The sequence below is a fragment of the Lolium rigidum genome, chromosome 3 (genome assembly GCF_022539505.1).
Source record: "Lolium rigidum isolate FL_2022 chromosome 3, APGP_CSIRO_Lrig_0.1, whole genome shotgun sequence".
Lineage (NCBI taxonomy): Eukaryota > Viridiplantae > Streptophyta > Magnoliopsida > Poales > Poaceae > Lolium > Lolium rigidum.
In genome coordinates this window covers 326301839-326323089 of record NC_061510.1, presented here as the reverse complement: position 1 = coordinate 326323089, position 21251 = coordinate 326301839, and the positions used below count along the sequence as shown (strand labels likewise).

General features: G+C 41.4%; 1 protein-coding gene and 1 pseudogene across 1 annotated transcript; one reads left to right on the top strand and one right to left on the bottom strand.

Moving 5' to 3' along the window:
* The first annotated feature begins 526 nt into the window (after positions 1-526).
* LOC124700010 lies at positions 527-3610 on the top strand. The gene is made up of 4 exons (XM_047232213.1): positions 527-1350; positions 1877-2008; positions 2260-2376; positions 3117-3610. Exons 1-4 carry the CDS (start codon positions 1090-1092, stop codon positions 3447-3449), a joined length of 843 nt encoding a protein of 280 aa, XP_047088169.1. The 5' UTR covers positions 527-1089; the 3' UTR covers positions 3450-3610.
* Positions 3611-12925: 9315 nt separating this feature from the next.
* Positions 12926-20651, bottom strand: LOC124697006 (annotated as a pseudogene).
* Positions 20652-21251: the final 600 nt, after the last annotated feature.

The following is a 21251-nucleotide window of genomic DNA, read 5'->3' as shown; positions in this document are numbered from 1 at the left end:
TTGTTCTGAGCATATTATCCTGGTTCTTTTCTTTGCTATATGTGCTATCTAATCCGTACCTTTCTTTGTAGAATGAACACTCTAATTCATCCAATTTGTTCAGGATTTTGCCTCCGCGTGGTAGATTGCTAACAGCACTCGATTTCCAATTTTGCGAGGTTCATTTGAAACCCCATGCCCAACGTTAGGTTCACCCCTCCAGGTTGGTGTTTCAGCGTAGTTCTGGAGGGCACACGCGATGCGATGCTTGTGATGCTGGCCTGTGTGTGTGTGCCATTTCGATGCTACGATAGCTTCCATTTCTATGGTGTATTAGCATGATTTTGCATAAGATGGGGGTGGATTGGCTTTTCTAGAGATGAATTTTGCCACTTTACCAAGCTTTTTTTCACGCGTGAAGTGGGCCTTTCTCTCGACCACCGACCAATGGTACCTCTTTTCATCTCCTCTGCTGCTACATTGTTGCTCAGTCCGCGTCAGCCAGGCATCACGTGCACATCTTCTCCTACTCCTGGAGTCTCAACCGTGTCGAGAAGCAACTGATGGTGATGAATTAAGCAATTCACCAAAAAAATATTGGCGATGAAGGGGTACATGAGAAAACAAGGAAAATTTCTCCTCCTACACTCGACAAGAACATCGAAGGTGTGACCGGCTTCTCCACCTCCAGTTCTTGTGGTGGCCTGCACTGCGCTGGACCTGACTAGTCAATCTATGGAAGGTGAATCTAGTACCACAATAGTCAACGCCTCTAGCTTCGCTGGACGACAGTGTTCACCTCCAGTGCAGCTTACATTGCATATCACCGGATAATGAAACGGAACTACAACGCCTTAATAAACAATTATTTGGTGCAAATAGGTAAACCACAACAATGTTACATTTCTAGTTGCATTATGGTGGAGCATCCAGAGTGTACCCGTACCAACTCAGATTGTATCATCTCTGACCATATTTCAGGTTTTTGATAGCCTATTTCTAGTTCCTTAACTGTAGAGGAACCATAGTAGTCTGTTGATTATGTTCTTCTATTCAATTGTTTGTACTCATGATTGTCACGCTTATTACTTTTGAGCATGACATTGTTAGATGGATCTCAAGGACAGCCTCTCCAAATTTAAGCAGCAGCAGGAGAGGTGCCAGTCATCTTTGGCCAGCATCGCCGCAAGCCATGCTTCGACCACAAAACCAAAGCACAGGGCCCCACCGATTAATGCTCCATCTGCTCCAGCAAGGCCTGCACATCCTATTAAATTTTCGAATGATACAGAAAGGCTACAACACATTCATTCGATTAGGAAATCTCCTGCCGGGGCACAGATCAAGCTTGTCATTGAACTGCTTTACAAGGTACTTCTGACTAAGCTACAGCCTTATTTCCTTCTTTACTTTCCTTACGAGCGTAAGATGGCAAATGTCATCCCCTGCTGAGGTGTTTCAGTTTTTTCCATTGATCCTGCAAATGATCATGTTAATACATTTAAAAAAAAGCTGTGTTCTGCTAATTGAGTTTATATACCAATAATTGTTATGACTCTTCATGTGGAATTAATTATCATCACACAAGGGTTTCAACTGCTAGCTCAAGGGTTATTTACAGTTTAGGCTCATAATTGATTCCACCTTCCTGGTGACTAAAGTTGGACTATATAGACTGACTGGATATATTCTGTCGGTACATGTAAGAACTTCAAAGCTCAAACCAACAACACAAATAAGAACTCTTATGATAATTATCTACTCTGGTTATCTTTTGTATATATTAGTATTCTCTGTCTTAATGGTAGAAGTTATAAATGTCTTCACAAAGAGAATTATCTGAACCTTCTTTATATTGCCTGCTGTTTCTCACTCATGTAATTGATATTTACTGCAGACAAGACAAGCGTTTAGTGCAGAGCAAATAAATGATGCAACTTATGTTGATATCAGTGGTAATAAGGCTGTCTTTGACAGTCTGAGGAATAACCTCAAAGTACACTATGATGGGAGGCGTTTTTCGTACAAGGTGATTAGTCCTTGACATTTATGTTTTCAGCTTGCACTCAAAGGAATAACCTCAAAGTACCTAGCTTGAATCCTTTTAGTGCTTCATGTTTCATGTCTAATAAATTTGTAATTGATGATGAAGATACTTTTAATTATGAGTACTGAACATTTTAACATAAAAAATGTGTCACCTCCATAGGCTTCTTTGGCTCTTTGAAGTTAAATCAGTTTGAAGATCTCTCTGTTAGTTGGCTGTTTGCACTTGTGCAGTCCAAGCATGATTTGAAGGGAAAAGATCAACTACTTGATTTGATAAGGGGTCACCGAGAGGGTCTTGCTATTGTGGAAGTGAAGGATGCATACCCAACTGTACTAGAAGATTTGCAGGTCATCCTAATTCTCCTGAACTAATACTTTGAGGTTCTTGGATCCCATTTTGTACTTAAATGTTCTGCATGGTACCCAACTAGTGAAATATTTGAATCAATCAGCCATGTGCTCTAAAGCTTGCCATATTCCCAAGCTACATGGATATTTGTTGTTTCACCCAATGGTGCTTAATACTTCTCATTTTAACCCTGGACTTCAGAGTAACATACTGAGCACACTTAGTGGCCACCCATACCTAGATTGATATACTAGAGTATGATTTATTCATCTAAGTGGATAAGTCTATAATAAATAAAATAAAGAAGCACTTCTTTCTAGAGACCTAAATTATGGTCCTTCTGGACAAGGAAGTTACAAGCGTCATCATAGATACATCATGAGAATATTCACTTATGTTGGAAGTTTCCAAGAAGTTCTGTAAGAGTGGGCACAAGTCAGTTCTGCAAATTCTATAACAACAAAAGGTGTCCACAAATAACAGTAGTTTCACATGAGTTTCTTTTGGTCTTGTTGCTAATGTATTGTTCAACTCAAGGTACTGTACCATTTTAGTGAGTTCAGTTGCCCTTAAAATTTGTTAAATCGGTGCAGTACCCATTGAAGTACTAAAACAATGGCTTCATGTATTTCTATCCTTATATGATTTTTAATTGGGTAATCTTGATTGCCATAATTTGTATTCACATTTGTTATAGTTTGTGAATTTATTTATAATCTCGCATATTGCTGGACTGTAGGCTTTGAAGGCAGCAGGGGAAGTTTGGCTGTTGTCAAACATTGATTCACAGGAGGACATGGTTTACCCCAATGATCCAAAAGCAAAAATCAAGATTGATGATGACCTGAAGGAGCTGTTTCGGGGGATTGAGTTGCCACGTGACATGGTTGATATTGAAAAGGAGCTCCAGAAGAACGGCATGAAGCCGATGACCGACACCACCAAACGGCGAGCAGCAGCCCAGATCCACGGTGTGAAACCCAAGGCTAAGCCTAAGAAGAAGCAACGTGGGATGACTACACGGACCAAGCTCACGAACGCCCATCTGCCGGAGCTGTTCCAGCATCTTTAAGCCTTGATAGTGCCATGACCAGCAAACATTTCATCCTACCTAGCTACCATTGTAATTTTAGTATGAGCTCTGAGACCGTCATCTGAGATGTCCCAATGTATGTAACTATGTACCATAACTTCTCTCGAAACTCTGTTGCTGTAATATACCCGTTGTAACCAGTCGTTTCGTTCCAGTAGGATTTGAGAGGTGTACTAGTTAGTGATCAGACCAACGACTTTTGAGTAACTAAAAGGATGGACCAATTGAAAAGTTAAAGCCTTTATTATCTGACATATGGTAGCTTCTACTCTTTGCAACTTGCATAAACCTGTTACCTTGATACCCGCCACTTTGTGGGGTGGAAAACGCATACATAAAAGAAATATACTACTCATGATTTTGCAACCCAATTTACAACTGAAAATCTTAGTTACAACTAAGAAATTTAAATTGCAAGTTAGTTGTAACTTAGTATGATAATAATGCAATAAAATAAAGCCGCATGCAGCAATTGATGCAGAGGCTGGAGTTTTCCCCCTTTCAAAAGAAAAACAAAAATGGTTCACACGATAAAATTATGGGATCACATCATTTGACTGATAAATAATTTAGTTCTCAATTCACTTAGAATTAGTCACAAATTAGTTTTATACCATCTCATGTTTATGACCAACGAAACATGAACATAATCATGGACCAATGTGCATGTCGTTCAACGTCGGAACATAATCATGGACCAATGTGTATGCATAGCTGTTTGCAGGATTAAAGTTTAAACGTTTCATAATTCTTGTCATGTTTTTCTTTTGAACTAAACCACAGTAAGAATTATGGGACGGACAAGGAGAGCGAACGAAAAAAACACGAGCACTCGTGTTTCCCAAACCCTAGCGCCGCCGGACACCTTCCTCCCCTCCCTCTCCCCCTGTAACCACCCCTTGCCCGGTGAATGATTCAGGGCGTGATGCCTTGCTGCTTCGCTCACCCCCAGATCTTGGGCCGTTTGGCTCCTCCCCGCTCCTCTCCAGCGAAGGCCCACGATGAGTTGGGTGCGGGTCCCTCCCATGTAAAGCAGTACCATAGGAATAGTCTAGCTTTAGTGAGCTTGATGCGTGTTGCTTCGAGCGGAGCTCCTGATCATGGAGGCTAGATCTGGAGCTGATTAGGGTTCTTCCAATGGGGTTTCATGCTCCACTGGTCGGAGCTGGGAGCAAAGGGGAGGGCCACTGTCTCTGTTAATAAGGTCGTGGGTTGGTGCCTGGTGCTCGGAAGTTGTCTCCGACCAGCCTCGGTGGCGAGGGGAGGAAGCGGACCGGCGTGCTAGTCTCTGCAACTAGAAGATGGCGGGGAAGGTTCTTGATGCAGCTTGGAGAGTACCACATGGTGGCCATGTCCGCCGCCATGATGTGTGAACGAATCGGCAGTCTCTCTAGACGCCTGCGCGACATTTCTTCAACCTCCATGATGGAAGCCCATTCTAGAGATTCTCGTCGATGCTCCACGCCTTCTCGCCACCAAGTGGTTCATCCCCGGTGGAGTCAACAAGGTGGCTGGCGATGGAGTCTCATTTCCGGTGGAGAGGACCAAGGACTCGATTGCATTTTTGGTTTTTCTTATAGGGTCCTTTGTGCAATTTCCAAGGTTGTGTTGTATTTCTATTTATCTGTAAGGCCCTTGGTGTAAAATTGTACCCACCGAAGATGAATTGATGCAGCTTTCAGGATCCTTCTAGACCCCTCTTCCTGTAAAAAAAAGGATTTGAACATAAGATACAAGGAAGGATTCAGCCGTTACTAGAGAGCGAGAGAATAGAAGAAAGGTAGGAGACTGAATTCAGTTTCTAATCATTTCTGCCCATTACATTTTTTCTTCCCCTTCTTATGCTCCACTCCACGCTTACATGTGGACCCCAGGTCACACATCTAGCTACATAGACAAACACACACCGACTCTTACTCCTTTTACTTTGTTAGAGCATCTCTAGCACACTCGGTGTATTGCTCCAATCCGTAAAAAATCCGGCCAAAAAAGTGTCAGTATATATATTTGCGAACGGCGAACTTGGCGTGGGCGACGGCTCCAACGAGGAGTGCGAGGATACACAAGATCATGAGGTTGCGGTGTTGATCGATGGGGCGGCGCCGCTGAAGGTGAAAGGGGCGAGAAGCACACCATGGTAGAACTCATTGCTGAGAACAAAATCATGATGATGGATCCATCAACATGGATGACTACACAAAAGAATGGTGGGAGTATGCGAGATGGATATCTTGGAAAGGAGGAGGAAAGTGGCATTGGCTCGTGCAGCTACAGAGGCTACAGCTCGTGCGGCGGCAAGTGGTGGTGGTGGTGGTGATGCTTCGGCGAGCGGTGGTGGCGGTGGTGGCAGCTTGATGACACAGAGACTTCTTTTGGTTTGGTTGGTAGTAATGCAACGTCTTCACTGGCTAATCGTGTAGATTGACGTGAACTTAGCTGTTTAAAACTATTGCATATTGTGAAAATGTTGAAAATATGCAAAACCATAATTTACGGTTCAGTTTGCAGTTTTGTTGCGGTTTTGCGTAGACCAGACCTCTCATAGGAAATTAGTATAACGGCATATTACCAAATATGTGATTATACCGCTTGTGTATGCGGGGTCTGGTCTGCGGAGGCTGTTTTTGGCCTTCAAATCGTCATTTCCGTGGCCTGTGGCTCTCAAATTGTCATTTCCGCGGCATGTAAACGTGTGTTTACCGTCTGCAGTTTGAGAGGTCTGCTAGAGATTCTTTTGCGTGTACAACAGTAGCCGTTACACCTTCCCCTCCTGGAGAACTTGATTGTCCCCAAGCAACTCTTCCTATCAAAAGAATAACATAGCCAAGATCTATTTTATGCAGATGTAAGGTAACGGAGGGATTCGATGTTCATACCCTTGAAGACCGAAAGCGTTACGTTCCAAACGAACGTTGTCGATGAAGATGTACAACGACGTCGATCTCAAGATCGAGTAGAAGTACAGACGATTAAGTGCTCCAACTTCAGCACCTCCACAGTTCTATACAAGTACAGACGTCCCCTAGCTCCGGTCCAGCGAAGCAGCGAAAGTAGAAGATCCGAACCGAGATTCCAGCAGCATGATGATATGCGTATGGTGGATAGGTCTCACGCGTATTCTCATTCCAAAACTTGGGAACCACACGTGAGGGAGAGATGGAGAGAGAGGCAATGAGCCGAGGGATGAATGGGGGAGAGAGAGGGATCTCTTTATATAGGGTTAAGGGAGGAGGGGCCTCCACCTCATGCGCCGCCCCCTAGCCGTCGGCTGCGCTAGGGCTTGGGATGGGCCGGACCAAGTGGGCTAACGACCATCACCTCCTCCCCTTGGGGCTTGGCGCGCCCCTCTTAGTGGGCTGCCACACGGTGGCACATTAGGGGGTACCTAATTATATAAATCACTTTTAATATTTACTTCCACTAATTAAATGCTAAAACATATTTATTAAGTCTCTGAACAATTCATAGACTCTAGAACTTCTTCCGATATCTCCCCGGAACAGTTCCAGAGTTCTCTCTTATTACTCTGATGACCCCGAATCATTCTCTATGCGTCGTATACCCTTAAGTGTGCCACCCTATGGGTTTGGGAATGCACAGACATGATCGAGACACCTCTCCGATTAATGACCACTATGGGGTTCTAGAAAACCATAATGGTTCCTACGCTTTCCACGAAATATCCTTATCGCTTGAACCTCAACGTCGTTTCCTATTCCCTTTGTCTTATTATATATACCTTGTTTTTCCGAAACTTGATCTTAGGTATCCTCTATACCTAGTTCGGTCTCGTCGCCGCCAAACACATTCAACTCGTTCCCGTGATATCACATCCCGTAACCTAGTCATATGCTTGCAAGCTTCATAGATGTAATATCACCGAGTGAGCCTAGAGTATCTATCCGTCGTGCGGATGGACAAATCCCGCTCTTGACACATATGCCTTGATCCATCCCTTTGGAATACTTGAGAAACACTTTATGATCACCTTGTTATGGTGTGACGGTTGATGTTGTCAAAGCAGCAAGTGATAGTGATTAGATATGGCACCACGGTCTAAGGATTAGCTTACAACATTTTTCTACTATCGCCATGCTAAACTTTATGACTGGATCACATTGCAATCCTTTATTTGGGTGTGAGTTCATCATGTCATTCATCCAACCTCGACATGACTCCATTATAAATTGATATATATATATATATATATATATATGTATATATATATATATATATATATATATATATATATATATATAGGAAGCTCAAATGGGGCACCATGGTGCCCATGCTCCATACCTGTGAACCATTTGATTGCATTCAGATACGTGCTTCTCTAACGGTATGTAATGCTAATGGGTTTACCCGATAGCATCTATTAATTAGGAAAGAGTGGGCAGATTGCTAATTGATTCATATATAGAAACTGCTCGCGCACTTAACTATGGAAGGTTTGTTTCAACGCCATGCATGCAGGCCGGGTACAAATGCTGGAATATTAATGCTCCATGATTATTGCCATGTACTCATATATCTCTCATGTAAATACTAGCATTCGCAATCTAGGTATGTTGTGGACGTGATCTCACATGCCCCTTATGAGAAATAATTTTTCTATTTAATATACTTATTATTTTAAATTACAAATAAAAGGGCTTCATGCACTTTCTCTAGGTATGTGTGTTTTTATTCCTGGTAGTACCGTACATTCTCTTTTATATGACATACCTTGGACATTTTTGGGTATGTACATGCCTGAAAACTTAATTTCACAGGGTCAACAATTTCTTTGGTATGTGATACACACTAATGAGATATACGTACAGTTGCAATATTTTCTGGGTATGTGAAAATATTTCGGAGTATTATACCACTAATTTATTGTATATGTCATACCTGGGTATGTGATACATACCGATGAGACATACGATATAGTTTTAATTTTACTTGCGACAACAAGTGTGCCATATACCCTGTTGGAAAACATTGGGTATATACCTAGGTATGTAATATACCTAGGTGATACATTGGGTATGTACATTGGGTATAATATACCTAGGTATGTGATACACATTAATGAGATATACGTACAGTTGCAATATTTTCTGGGTATGTGAAAATATTTCGGAGTATTATACCACTAGTTTATTATATATTTCATACCTGGGTATGTGATACATACCGATGAGACATACCTGGGTATCTGATACCTAATCGACAAATGATAATAAAACGCTACTCGGCCTTGTCGATGTGTATCACATATCTACAGTGAATAACTCTAAGAAAGTGTGAAGTTGTGTATTGTATGTGGGTATTATAGATATGGAATTATAAAAAAAAACTATGCACATACACAATTCATTTTTATTTTCGGACTTTGGGTATCCGATACCTATGAAATATTTCGATACAAAAGGTAACTCATCTTTATTATTTTTAGTTTGTAAAAAATATTTTATGCGGTGTATTAGATACCTTGAAAACTATTCGTATTTCCATGTATATATTTATGGGTACGTGGGTGTTCATAATGGGTATGTACTCGGTGAATGTCTTTGGGCGCATCATGTACCTGGTGAATATTGTTGGGTATGTGGTACCTTGTTTTGATAACCGTACTTGGATGTTCAAGTACTTCATTTTAAGATGTCAAGAAAAAATGGGGGTAAATGAAGTACATATGATGTAAAACTGAAAATGTCTCACAAATCGAGCCGGAAGTCCTAGGTATGTGCATATGATACCCAATTGTTGTGAGTGTATATACCCGAAAAAACATATGTGCCATGCATGTAGACAAAAGGCTTAGGTATGTGGGCATCAAGCAATATCATCTACAGATGAGTCGTAGGTATGCATGTATGTGTAATTGGTTTAGGGTATGATACCTAACAATTGTATGGGTATGTACCCGTAAGAAAGTACGCATGATATCTAAGTGTTTTTTGGCTATGTACAAATAATACATGGGTATTTGATATTTCTTGGCTGTATTGTTTTCGTTTTTTTTTTGGGTTAACATATGACATACCTACAAAATTCTAAAATGTTAGTTCATAGGTTTACGTCGGTGGGTATATTTTCTCAGGTATCTAATACCTACAGATGATGTATGTGTAGGTAGGGTATTAGTTCGTGAGTTGTTCAGGGTCGGTGCGTGTCTAATACCCCAAATTATCTAGTGACGCACGATTCTTCTTCGTCAGTAGCTATCAGCATTTCTCAAGATTTACTTATGCTCGTGCTTACCGGATTATGATTTACTTGATGATCTTTCCGGTCGTCAAATAAAATCTGCTGACAGCAACCAGAATATAAAAAATCTTCTAAGCAGTAGAAAAATATACATAGATCATCATCCACACATCCATGCAACTAAGTATTTGTACATAACCATATGTCCTCTCGGCGCACATCAAATTAATCTCTCTAAAAAAGAAACAGGCACGCGTCAATCTCTCTAAAAAACAAGAATCTGCCAGTCATCCATACGTGAATCTCCAAACCCACACATACACACATAGCACACAACTTCCCTGGGAAGCAACTCAGACCAGTAGATCAAGTAAGGATCTGGCTGGTAGAGACGAGTGAGAGATTGACACTCGGCAAACGGACTTCATGCAGAACGGATGACGGCGAACATCACCAGTGGCCTTGGGCGGAGGTGAGCGCCAGGTTCGATGGAGCAGAGCCGCCTCATACCTAAATCAAAATTTCTAGCAGTGTTAGAGGCCTTCCCCAAGGAGAGTAATTAAGAAATGAATAAAATCAGCGTATTTAAGCCATTGAAAATCTCAAACACGTGCATACCTAAAATCTGCCGTCCGGGATTTCAAACAGCACTGCTCCAAAAGCAACATGGTGAGAGATAAAAAAAAAAGGAATACGTACACATACCTGAGTTGAAGAGAAGAAATGTGCACCATAAGAGCAGAGGGAGGTGAGAAAAATCAGAAACATACCTTGCCACATGAACCAGCCAAATCGATTCAATAACAAGCATATCTCTAAGATCTGAGATGGAAAAAATGGTCTGGATTACTATATAAACTGCAAGATTTTCTCAAGAAATAATTGCCGAAATCAATCATACATACCTGATTTGGTAGAAAGTTACAAAGCATAAGGAGATCAAATAATTTATAGAACTAGAAACATATGGCCATTGGTGTCCAGCTTCAGGTGCTCTTCGTCACCTCTGTCGGCCGGCCGGATGCGGTGTCTACACAGCCAGCTACATTTTAATCCAAACCATTATTTAAGCATGCATGAATAGGTGGAAATGAAATAAGAGGAAAGCTTTGTTTAGGAAACTATTAAAACTTTGATACGTAGTGTCATGTATGGAAACATTTCATACCGAAATAACAAGGAAACATATCAACTATAGTCTACTGTTGCCTGAAATAAAACACCATAACGGGTGAGACCCGAATACTATACCGAAATACCTGACATCTCTTGCGGGATTTCTAAAGCGATCCAACGGCTATTGATCGTGGTGCCCAGGCTCCTTGGAGCACCTATATATATATATATATATATATATATATATGGGAAATAGCCACCTACTCACATGTCTAGCTGTGCACCCTTATTCTGCCGTTGGATCAGAATATAGGACGTTTTCCACCCTTCATCTAAACTGACGCCGTGAGCCGAGTTTTCTTCCGCGCCTCGCTGAAACCCACCACCAACCACCCGCACTCTCCTCCCTCGCCCGTCCTTTTCCCCACGACCCCACGTGATACCACCACCACCGCACCACTACCAACCCCAATCCCCACATCGACCAAGCGCTCGTGTCGCCGGCGTTCCCTCACCATCCGTGTCTTATAATAAAAAAAATCAGCCCACCGCTCGGCCTCCTTCCCCGACGTGTGCCCGCACTCCGCGCCGCCTCCTTCCCCTAGCGGCAGCACCGCATCCGAGCCGTTGTCTCCTTCCCGCTCGTCCCCAACCCCGCCCTGCCGCTCCCCCAAATCCATGCCGCCGACCGGGCTCCCCCGCTCCTCATGATTTCCCGCGAGCCGGCTGCTTCCAGCCGTATCGGAAGCTCCCCAGCTCGAGCCCCCTCGCGAGTTGGCATCCACAGGGGAGGGATGACGAGCCGGCACACCAGCCCCCCCATCCGCACCGTGATCAAGCCCGGCGCGCCAATCATATCCTAGATCCCGTATCCCCATCTCTCTCTCGTTTTGTGATTTCTTTTTTGATCTGGAGCTGCAGTTCCTCCTCGCGTCCGGCCGCCACAGCCTCTCACAGGCCGCGTCCGTGAGGAGGCAACCACCGTGGCTGGTGAAGATTCCTTCGATTGCTTTTTCCCGGAGACTCGATTTGTGATTTCCGTTTTTATCTGGATTTGCTTCACCTCCTTATGGCAATCTGGATTTTGCCTCACCGTTTGAGTGAATCAGGTCTATGTTGATTTTCTTGTACATGGGGTTCGATCCAGATTCCAAGTTCATTTGAATAAATTTATTGTAGATGGTGTCGTGCTTCTGCAGGTCTCGCGGTCGGTCGCCATGGCTGGGCCATGTTTCCTTTGGTTGCTTTTCCCAGGGACTTGATTTGTGTTTTCCATTTTATTCTATCTAGATTGGCTTCACCTCCTCTCTACGATCTGTATTTTGCTTCACTATTTAAGCGATTCAGGTTGATGTTGATTTTTCAGACTTCGATGTCAACTTATGTTGATCTGTTGTGCATGTTTTGTTCTCGATCCAGATCCAGTGTTCATTTGTAAATAAAGGAAAAAATGAGAGAACAGTGGGTCTGGTACTCTGGTGTCCTTGGGATCTCATCTTTTCTTCTTTCCGAATTTTTGTAGGGACTAATAATTAGCCTGCAGGCTGCCTCCTCCATACTGAAATTTCAATATAGGGATTAGATTTTCCTGGAGGCTGTCTCTCCCTCGTACTGAAATTTCTCCTCTCCATACTGAAATTTCAATGTAGAGATTAGATTTGCCTGGAGGCTGTCTCTCCTTCGCACTGAAATTTCTCCTCATTGGTCAAGTTCTGTCTTTTGTTCAAGAAATCTCGAAATAAATCATACCCAAGATACAATTTTTGTTATGATCTCCGAAATTAAGGAATCTCAATTTTTTTTATATTCTTGTTCTTGCCAAATTCTTCTCGCCATCCGTGTGATTTGTAGTTGGATCCCCTCTCTTTCTTGTTTGGTGGCTTTGGTTTATCTGGTGGCGGCGTCCCAAGATTTTGTGCGGATCGAGCGCTGCTCTCGAGGCGCGGTTGCCTAATTCGCCTGCGCCTGGGGAGTTGCGGCTTCCGTCTCCCTGATTCGGTGGGTCTTGGACATTTCAGACATTTTTAGAGATGAATTTTGTGATGTTCCTGGACGTCTCTTTGATTTGATGCGGGCCCTGATACCTCTTTCAACAAAGGATTGTTGTTGCTCTCTTTAGTCAGGACCGTGTTAACTCTATCTTACCTATACGAGGTAATGGCGGTGGCGGGGCGGAGCGAGGCGACGGTGGTGGGCGTGGAGAAGGGCGTGCTGGGGAACGCAGCGGAGATCATCAGGAGAGCCAGCTTCGGCATACAGACTATAGATTTCGGCATACAGACTATAGATTTTACATATATGTCGATACACACAAATTTAGAGACTGATTTTCGGAGAAATCGGTTGTTTGTGGTTTGAGTAAGAACTACCTTGTCCATTATCAATATTATGATGGAAAGGTTTCATGGACAATTTCAACTGCAGAGATTTTTTTTCTGCGTTCAATCCTTTCATGGAAATATGTAAAGCATGAAACAAAATTATTGCCGCTCATACCAAGCAGATGCCTTGTAATTATTTTGTGTGTTTCACCTTCCCTGTCAATCCACGTATTAAGATTCATGTAGATTTCGAATAATTACTCTCCAAGTGCCACCAATTACTGGCGGATAGTTCATTGCTATGATCCAAGTAGTACTCTTGAATATGTAAATAAGAGAATGGATCTTGCATGGACATTGGGACACACACGCGACGGTGGGTCTTCTGACAAACACACGTGGGGGGCTCCACCTAGCTGCATGGACTGAATTTTTTCTGCAGTTTCTTTTGCTGGCACAGACGGGGATGACTAACGGATGATAACGGAAACGCGAATCACAAGATAATATCGGACGATCCTAAGCCTATGCACAGCTATCACCCAAGTTAGAAAATCCGCGTCGATATATATATATGGTCATGGATATATATATATATATATATCCATGACCAGGAAATCTTGATCATCTACTAATCAATGGACTATTTACTAGGGACTTAGTTTTGTTTACATACCACAAATGTACTAATGTTTCTGACACTTATAGCATGACATAAAACTTATTATGAACATTACTTATATATGACAATAAAACATATTTATTTATTTTCCTCTAGGGCACATATCAAATAGTGTCAACTTGCACTAGAATACAAATAAAATAGTTTACATTCGCCAAAATCTAACAACCATAGACTCTTAGTGCCGATCATGCTTCGCTTGTGGTAGAAGTTTTGTCACTGGCTCCACAACATTCAGATCCGTATGTACTTTGCAAACATTTGCTTCATTGTCATGGACATATTGTCTTTCACATGGTAGCGCCGGGGAATGTGTTTGACCACTGAGTGAGACATTGGGTCCTTTGTATTTGCAATGGCGCTTGTGTTATCACAGAAGAGAACCACATGGTCATGCATACTCGGGAACACACCTAGTTCGATGACGAACTTCCTCAACCAAATAGCTTCATTCCCCGCATCTGAACCAGCTATGTACTCCGATTCCATTGTAGATTAAGCAACTATGGCTTTCTTCTTGCTCCTCCAACTCACTGTGCCTCCATTCACCATAAACACATATCCCAATTGAGACTTCTAATCGTCTGGATCAGTGTCAAAGCTTGAATCGGTGTAACCCTTTACATCAAGCCTTTCTTCACATCCTCCATAGATAGGACACATATCCTTAGTTCTTTTAAGATACTTTAGGATATTCTTAACAACTTTCCAGTATTCCAATCTAGGATATCTCTGGAAACGATTAGTCAAACCAACCACATCAGGCCGAGTACACATCATGTTATACATGACAGAGTCTATGGCTGAAACATAGGGGATATCAGACATCATCCTCTCTCTATCCTCATCTGTTGATGGACTCTGAGTCACACTCAGTTTTGTATCTTTTAGCACAGGCAAGAACCTCTTCTTGGCTTGATCTATTCTAAACCTCTTCAGAATCTTCTCTAGATACGTACTTTGACTTGATGCTATTAAGCATTTCGATTTATCTCTATAGATTTTAATGCCTAATATATAAGAAGCTTCACATATGTCATTCATAGAAAATTTGCTATTCAAATAATCCTTCACACTCTTTAGAAAATTCACATCATTCTCACTCAGCAATATGTCATCCACATATAGTAGTACGTAGGAATGCTACCAAGGTCCCACTCACTTTCTTGTAAATGCAAGACTCTTTCAAATTTACAAATCAAAATTCTTTGCTCACCTCATCAAAGCGAATATGCTAACTCTGAGATGCTTGCTTCAGTCCATAGATTGAACACTGAAGCTTGCATACCTATCCAACATCCGTAGGATCGACAAACCTGCTTTAGGGAGCACCTTGGTGGTATACCAGGTCATGCCAGGGAATGCCCAAACGTTCCAAGAAATGTGCGCTACAATGAAGGAGGCCGGAATGAGGCAATGCGGAAGAAGAGAGAGAAGGAAAATCACAAGCTTCATACTGAACGAGGTATTATTGAAGACGATGATGATGAGCACATTCAGATGTCACTTCCGGAGCAACTAAGAGACAAGAATTTATCACGTGCAATTGGGAGGAAGCGTGGGAGTGGTAGTGGTGTTCGTGTGTCTCTTAGGAAGCGAAGTATCACATCATACTTCGACAAGGAATTATCAAGCAACAAAGTAACACTGCAACTAAAGATCAAACGATGTACTTGGCCAAGCATGGGCGAAGTTTTTTCGAGCAAATGAAATCGTTGGTCGGAAAGCTAATTGCCCATATTTTCGTGCTGCAATGAAGATCACTCAAAATCTTGCCCCAGCTCCTATTCCAACTGGAAAAGAGATTGATGGCATATATTTGGACAAGAATTATAAAGAAGCCGGAGAATGTCTCAAAATTTTCAAGCAAGATTGGAAGAACTATGGTGTAATTGTGATGTGTGGCTCATGGACCAGGCCTACTGGTATGAGTTTTATCAATTTCATGTTATGAATTTTATCAACACTACTCCTAGCCGTAGAATGCTAGCAGTGGCGCACCAAAAAGTGGTGCTCCACTAGTAGGCATGTTAGCAGTGGCGCACTAGACCAGTAATGCGCCACTGCTAACTTACTGCTTGGTCCACCCCCTTTCTAGGCTTACCAGTGGTGCGCCACTGGTAAGTCTGGCCATTTTTGAAAATGATGAAAATATGGTACCCCCTTAGCAACGACGCACCATGGCATGGTGCGCCACTACTAAGCGGGTGCCACATTTTCTGCCCCCTCCCCCCGTGGATCGCCTTTCTAGCTTTTAAAAATTCAAAAAATAAAATTCTTCGAGATGCCCATGTGTTATGTCATCTAGTTGCAAGAGAAATTAACAAAAATGGATTTCGACTTTTTTCGCAAAATTGCGTCATGTATCAGTAAAACAGGATTTGTGGTTGCATACGACCTCCGATGAAAATCTTTTTTGTACGAAAATGTATCTACGCGAAATTTCTTATCCGATTTCAACCCCTCGAAGCATTTAGAGAATTTTAGATTCCAAAAAAAGAAAAGGAAACATGACTTTTTTAAGGTTTTTGATTTCGGGAAGAAATTTTAAAAAATAAATAGCAGTGGCCCTCCAAGCCATGGGGTGCAGCACTGCTAACTTCCCGCCCATGAAATTTGAGATGCCTTGGCCAGCCACTTACCCTTATCCCCACCCTCTTCCCTCCTCCACACATTTCCTCCACCCTCTCCTGTTTCTCTCATTCTCCTCCACTACTCCTCCACTCCCTCCTCCTCCTCCTTCAACTCCGGGAACCTCCTCCTCCTCCTCCACTTCCCCCTCCACTCCGGCCTCCTCCTCGACAAAATCCGGCATCCTCCTCCACTCCAGCCTCCTCTTCCACTCCCTCCTCCTCGAACTCCGCCCCTCCTCCTCCTCCACCTCCACTCCTTCTCCAACTGCGGCCACCTCCTCCTCCTCCACTCCTTGTCCAACTCCAGCCACCTCTTCCTCCTCCTACACTCCTCTCCCCCTCCTCCTCATCCTCCTCCTCCTCATCCTCTCCTTCCTTCCTCTTCTTCAGATGCAAGTGGATCTTCACGTCACAAAGAACGTAACAAGATGCATACTAGAACGAAAATCGAAAACAAAACCCAAAAAAAATAAAAAAATCCAGATCTAGATCCAGATCCAAATTTCATTTTTTTACCAGTGGCGCACCACTTCTTTGCGCAGTGGCGCACCACAACCATATAGCAGTGTCGCACCTGTAGGTTAGCTGCACTAGGTGGCGCGCCACTGCTATCTGGATTACCAATGGCGCACCACTGGTGCACCACTGCTAACAGTTAGATGTGGCGTTATAGTAGTGGCGCACCTAGGTGCAATATTGATAGCAAAACTAGTGTGCCACTAATAAGGATTTTTCTAGTAGTGCAATTTCATGGTGTATTGCAATGCGCGGATGTTCTTCCATAACTCTGTTGATGCTTCTGGTCATACTCAAAATTCTGGTTAGTTTCTTGTGCTCGAAATTATTTCTCTTGACCAATTCTGTTTATTTATGCCTTACTATTTTTCAGTGGATATCATGATGCATCTATATCTAAAATCTGTTAATGTCTTTCTTATTCATGGTTAATTCTGTACATTATTATTATTTTTGGTTCAAACTTGTGAAAGTATTTCTGTTTTATTTATGTTTAATTATATTGTAGAATTTCTTTATATACATATCAAAAAAGGTTTTTGTTGAAGAGATAGGTCATGAAAATGTGGTTCAAATAGTAACTGGCAATAGATCAAATTACAAGAAAGCTTGTATAAATCGTGTAGAAGAACCCGAGTACAATCATTCGTATGGCAGTCATGTGTTGCCCACAGGCTAAAGTACATATCCAAGTTTCGTGAGGTTGATGTGATAGCTAAAAGTGTGAAGAAAACCTGTAGGTTTTTCATAATCATAATAACCTACATGATAGCATGAAAAATAATGTTTGTGGTGAAATGATAAAACCGAATGCCACCTGTTTGGAACTGTTTTCATGTTCTTTGAGAGTTATCATCAAAATAAAGATTAATGCTGAGTATGTCTTGGTTAAGAAGTTACTATCTATTAATATGTGGTGGTCAGCCTTAGAGTGGGTTCTTACTTTGTTGGAGCTACTCTATAAATCCATTCGGTATGTTGATACGCAAAAAATGCACTCTAGCTGAGTTTAAGAAGATATGATGATTGCCATACAAAATATGGATGCTCATCTTGGTGGTGGGTCACGGATGTTCCTAAGAGTCATGGACAAGGTTTATTCGAGGATGCTCACGATGCAAAAAAGACACACTAATGGTTGCGGGTATTTACAATACTAACGAAACAAATAGTGTCTTGATTTTTTCTTATGGTTTTTAACTTGGTCTTTTCTTAGGCAGTTGTCGTCCTTGATTCTTGCACTTATTATTAGGTCAACTTTAGCAACACTACAGAATATGCTTCCGCACTAAGAAATGCCATTCAGAAGATATGAGACCCTCAGAATGTTGTTTTGGCTATAAGTGAAATCAGCACTTAAAGAGAACGTCGTGGGAGGTTTGGCCAAAGGTTGGCACGCTCTACTGCAGAAAATATGGCACAAGTAAGTAATGTTACTTATATGTATATGTGTGTTAGCTCTATTACATCAATTCTCCTATTTCTCATTATTTTAAATCTGTTTTAACCATGTAGCCTAGTGGTGGTTCCAATTTGGAGGGGGAAGTTCCTAATCTGCAGAAGTGTGCATTGAGAATTGTTTCACGGTGTTTGTCCTCAAGTGGCTACGAGAGGAATTGGAGTGAAACATATACTTGAGGACACACATTGTGAAACAATTCCCAAAGCACGTTTCTGCAGATTAGGAACTTCCCATCCAAATTGAAACCACCACTCGCTACATGGTTAAACCAGAGTGAAAATAATGAGAAATAGGAGAATTAATGTAGGTAGCATTACTTATTTTGTGCCATATTGTTTGGCAGAAGAGCATGCCAACCTTTGGACACACTCCCACGCCATTCCGAGTAAGTGTTGATTTCACTTATAGCCAAAACAGTACTCTTAGGGTCTCCTATCTTCTCAATGGCATTTGCTAGTGCAGAAACATATTCTGCAATATTGCTCAAGTTGACTTGGTAATGAGTGTAAGAATCATGGACTGCAGCCGCATAAGAAAAGACTAAGTTAAAAACCATAAGAAAACCAAAACACTATCAGTTTCATTAGTCTTGTAAATACGTGCAACCATTAGTGTGTATTTTTTTGCATCGCGAGTATCCTCGAAAAAACCTTGCCCATGAATCTTTTGAACATCCGTGACCCACCACCAAGATGAGCATCCATGTTTTATGTGACGATCATCATAATCTTCTTAAACCAACTAGAGTGCATTTTTTTGCGTATTAGCATACCTAAGGGATTTATAGGCTGCCACCACATATTACTAGATAGTAACTCTTCAACAAAGACAATCAAGACTATCCTTCCAAATACTTTCCTTCTAATCATCAGATACCATCCATTCCCTAAATTGATCTTTTTGATGATAACTCTCAAGGAACATGAAAACAGTTCCAAACCGAGTGGTATTCAGTTTTATCAGTTCACCACCAACATCATATTCATGCTATCATTAGGTTATTATAATTATGAAAACCTACAGATTTTGCTTTGCACTTTTAACTGTCACATCAACCTCACGAAACTTGGCTATGTCCTTCAACACAAGGTTAACTATGTGGGCAACACATGCCTGCCATACAATATGATTGTACTCCGGTTCTTCTACAAGAGTTGAACAAACTTTCTAGTAATTTGACCCATTATCAGTTACAATTTGAACCACATTTTCATGACCTATCTATTCAACAAAAACCTTTTTGATATATTTATAAAGAAATTTTGTACTATAATTAAACACAAATAAAATAGAATTATTTTGACAAGTTGAAAAAAAATGTACATAATTAACCATGAATAAGAAATACATTAACACATTTTCAAATCCAGATGCATCATGATATCCAGTGAAAACATAATAAGGCATAAATAAACATAATTGATCAAGAAAAATAATTTCGAGCAGAGGAAACTTGCCAGAATTTTGAGTATGACCAGAAGCATCAACAGATTTATGGAAGAACATCCACATATTGGAATACACCATGAAATTGATAAGAATCATAATAGTAGGCCTGGTCTGTGAGCCACACATCATAGTTACACCATTGTTCTTCCAATCTTGTTTGAAAATCTCCAGCTACTCTCCCGCTTTTTCATAATTCTTGTCCAAATATTTTTCATCAATATCTTTTCAAGTTGGAATAGGAGCTAGGCCAAGATTTTGAGTGATCTTCATTGCAGCACGAAAATATGAGCAATTACCTTTCCGACCAACGATTTCATTTGCTTGAAAAAACTTGACCATGTGTGGCCAAGTACATCCTTTGACTCAATATTCAAAGAAATGTTGATGTTTGGTTGCATCGGTACTTTGTTGCTTAATAATTCCTTGTCGAAGTATGGTGTGATACTTCGCTTCCCAAAAGACATACGAACACACTGTCACTCCCAAGCCTCCTCTAAATTGCACGTGAGACATTCTTGCCTCTTAGTTGCTCGCGAAGTGACATCTGAATGTGCTTATCATCATCATCTTCAATATTTATCAGCCCAGGATACATCCCTTCAATAATATCCCATTCAATACAAAGCTAGCGATTTGCCTTTTTTTTCTTCCTCATTGCCTCATCCTGGGACTTCCTCGTTGCAGCACACACATTTCTTGGAACATTTGGCACTCCCTAACATCACCTGGTATACCACCAAGATGCTCCCTAAAGCAAGTTGCACCTCCTCCTCTACTCTTTAGGCGGCAATACCGGCAATGCATTATAACATCCATTAAAAGATAACAAGAAAGAAGAAACAGAGCTAACATAGTTTTAACTCAATATCCATGGTTATATCAAAACAAAACTTGATAGTAGAACTAGGAGTAAACAGACTAAACCATGAGTAGACATAACTAACAAGTTTATCATCGACATAGTATTAACCTCTCCAAGCTGGCTCTGTTGCTGGTGAATCATTCATCATCAGAACATCATCTTCATTGCTCAGGTCGCCATTGCCCCTCCTTCTAGCTTCATCAGTGCCCACCCTATGACAAAAGGGTGCATTTCTATCACCTATAAATTGCAAGTGTTAAATTTCATCAAGTGAAACTATCGACACAAGCAAGCACTTTATCTACAAAACATGGAAATCTATCTTAGAAAACAAGATGCAAACAAAGTCGATGTTTTGTAACACATGAGCATACTACATAAAATCTATCAACAAAAGCTAGCACATTCTGTATAAAATTAGGATGAACAGCCAGATGCATACATTCATGCCATCATAAGAAGTAGCCTGACCACATATGCCATGACCGATCAATTCTTACACTACTATACAAGAAATTATTGACGCAGCTACAAGCTAGCTA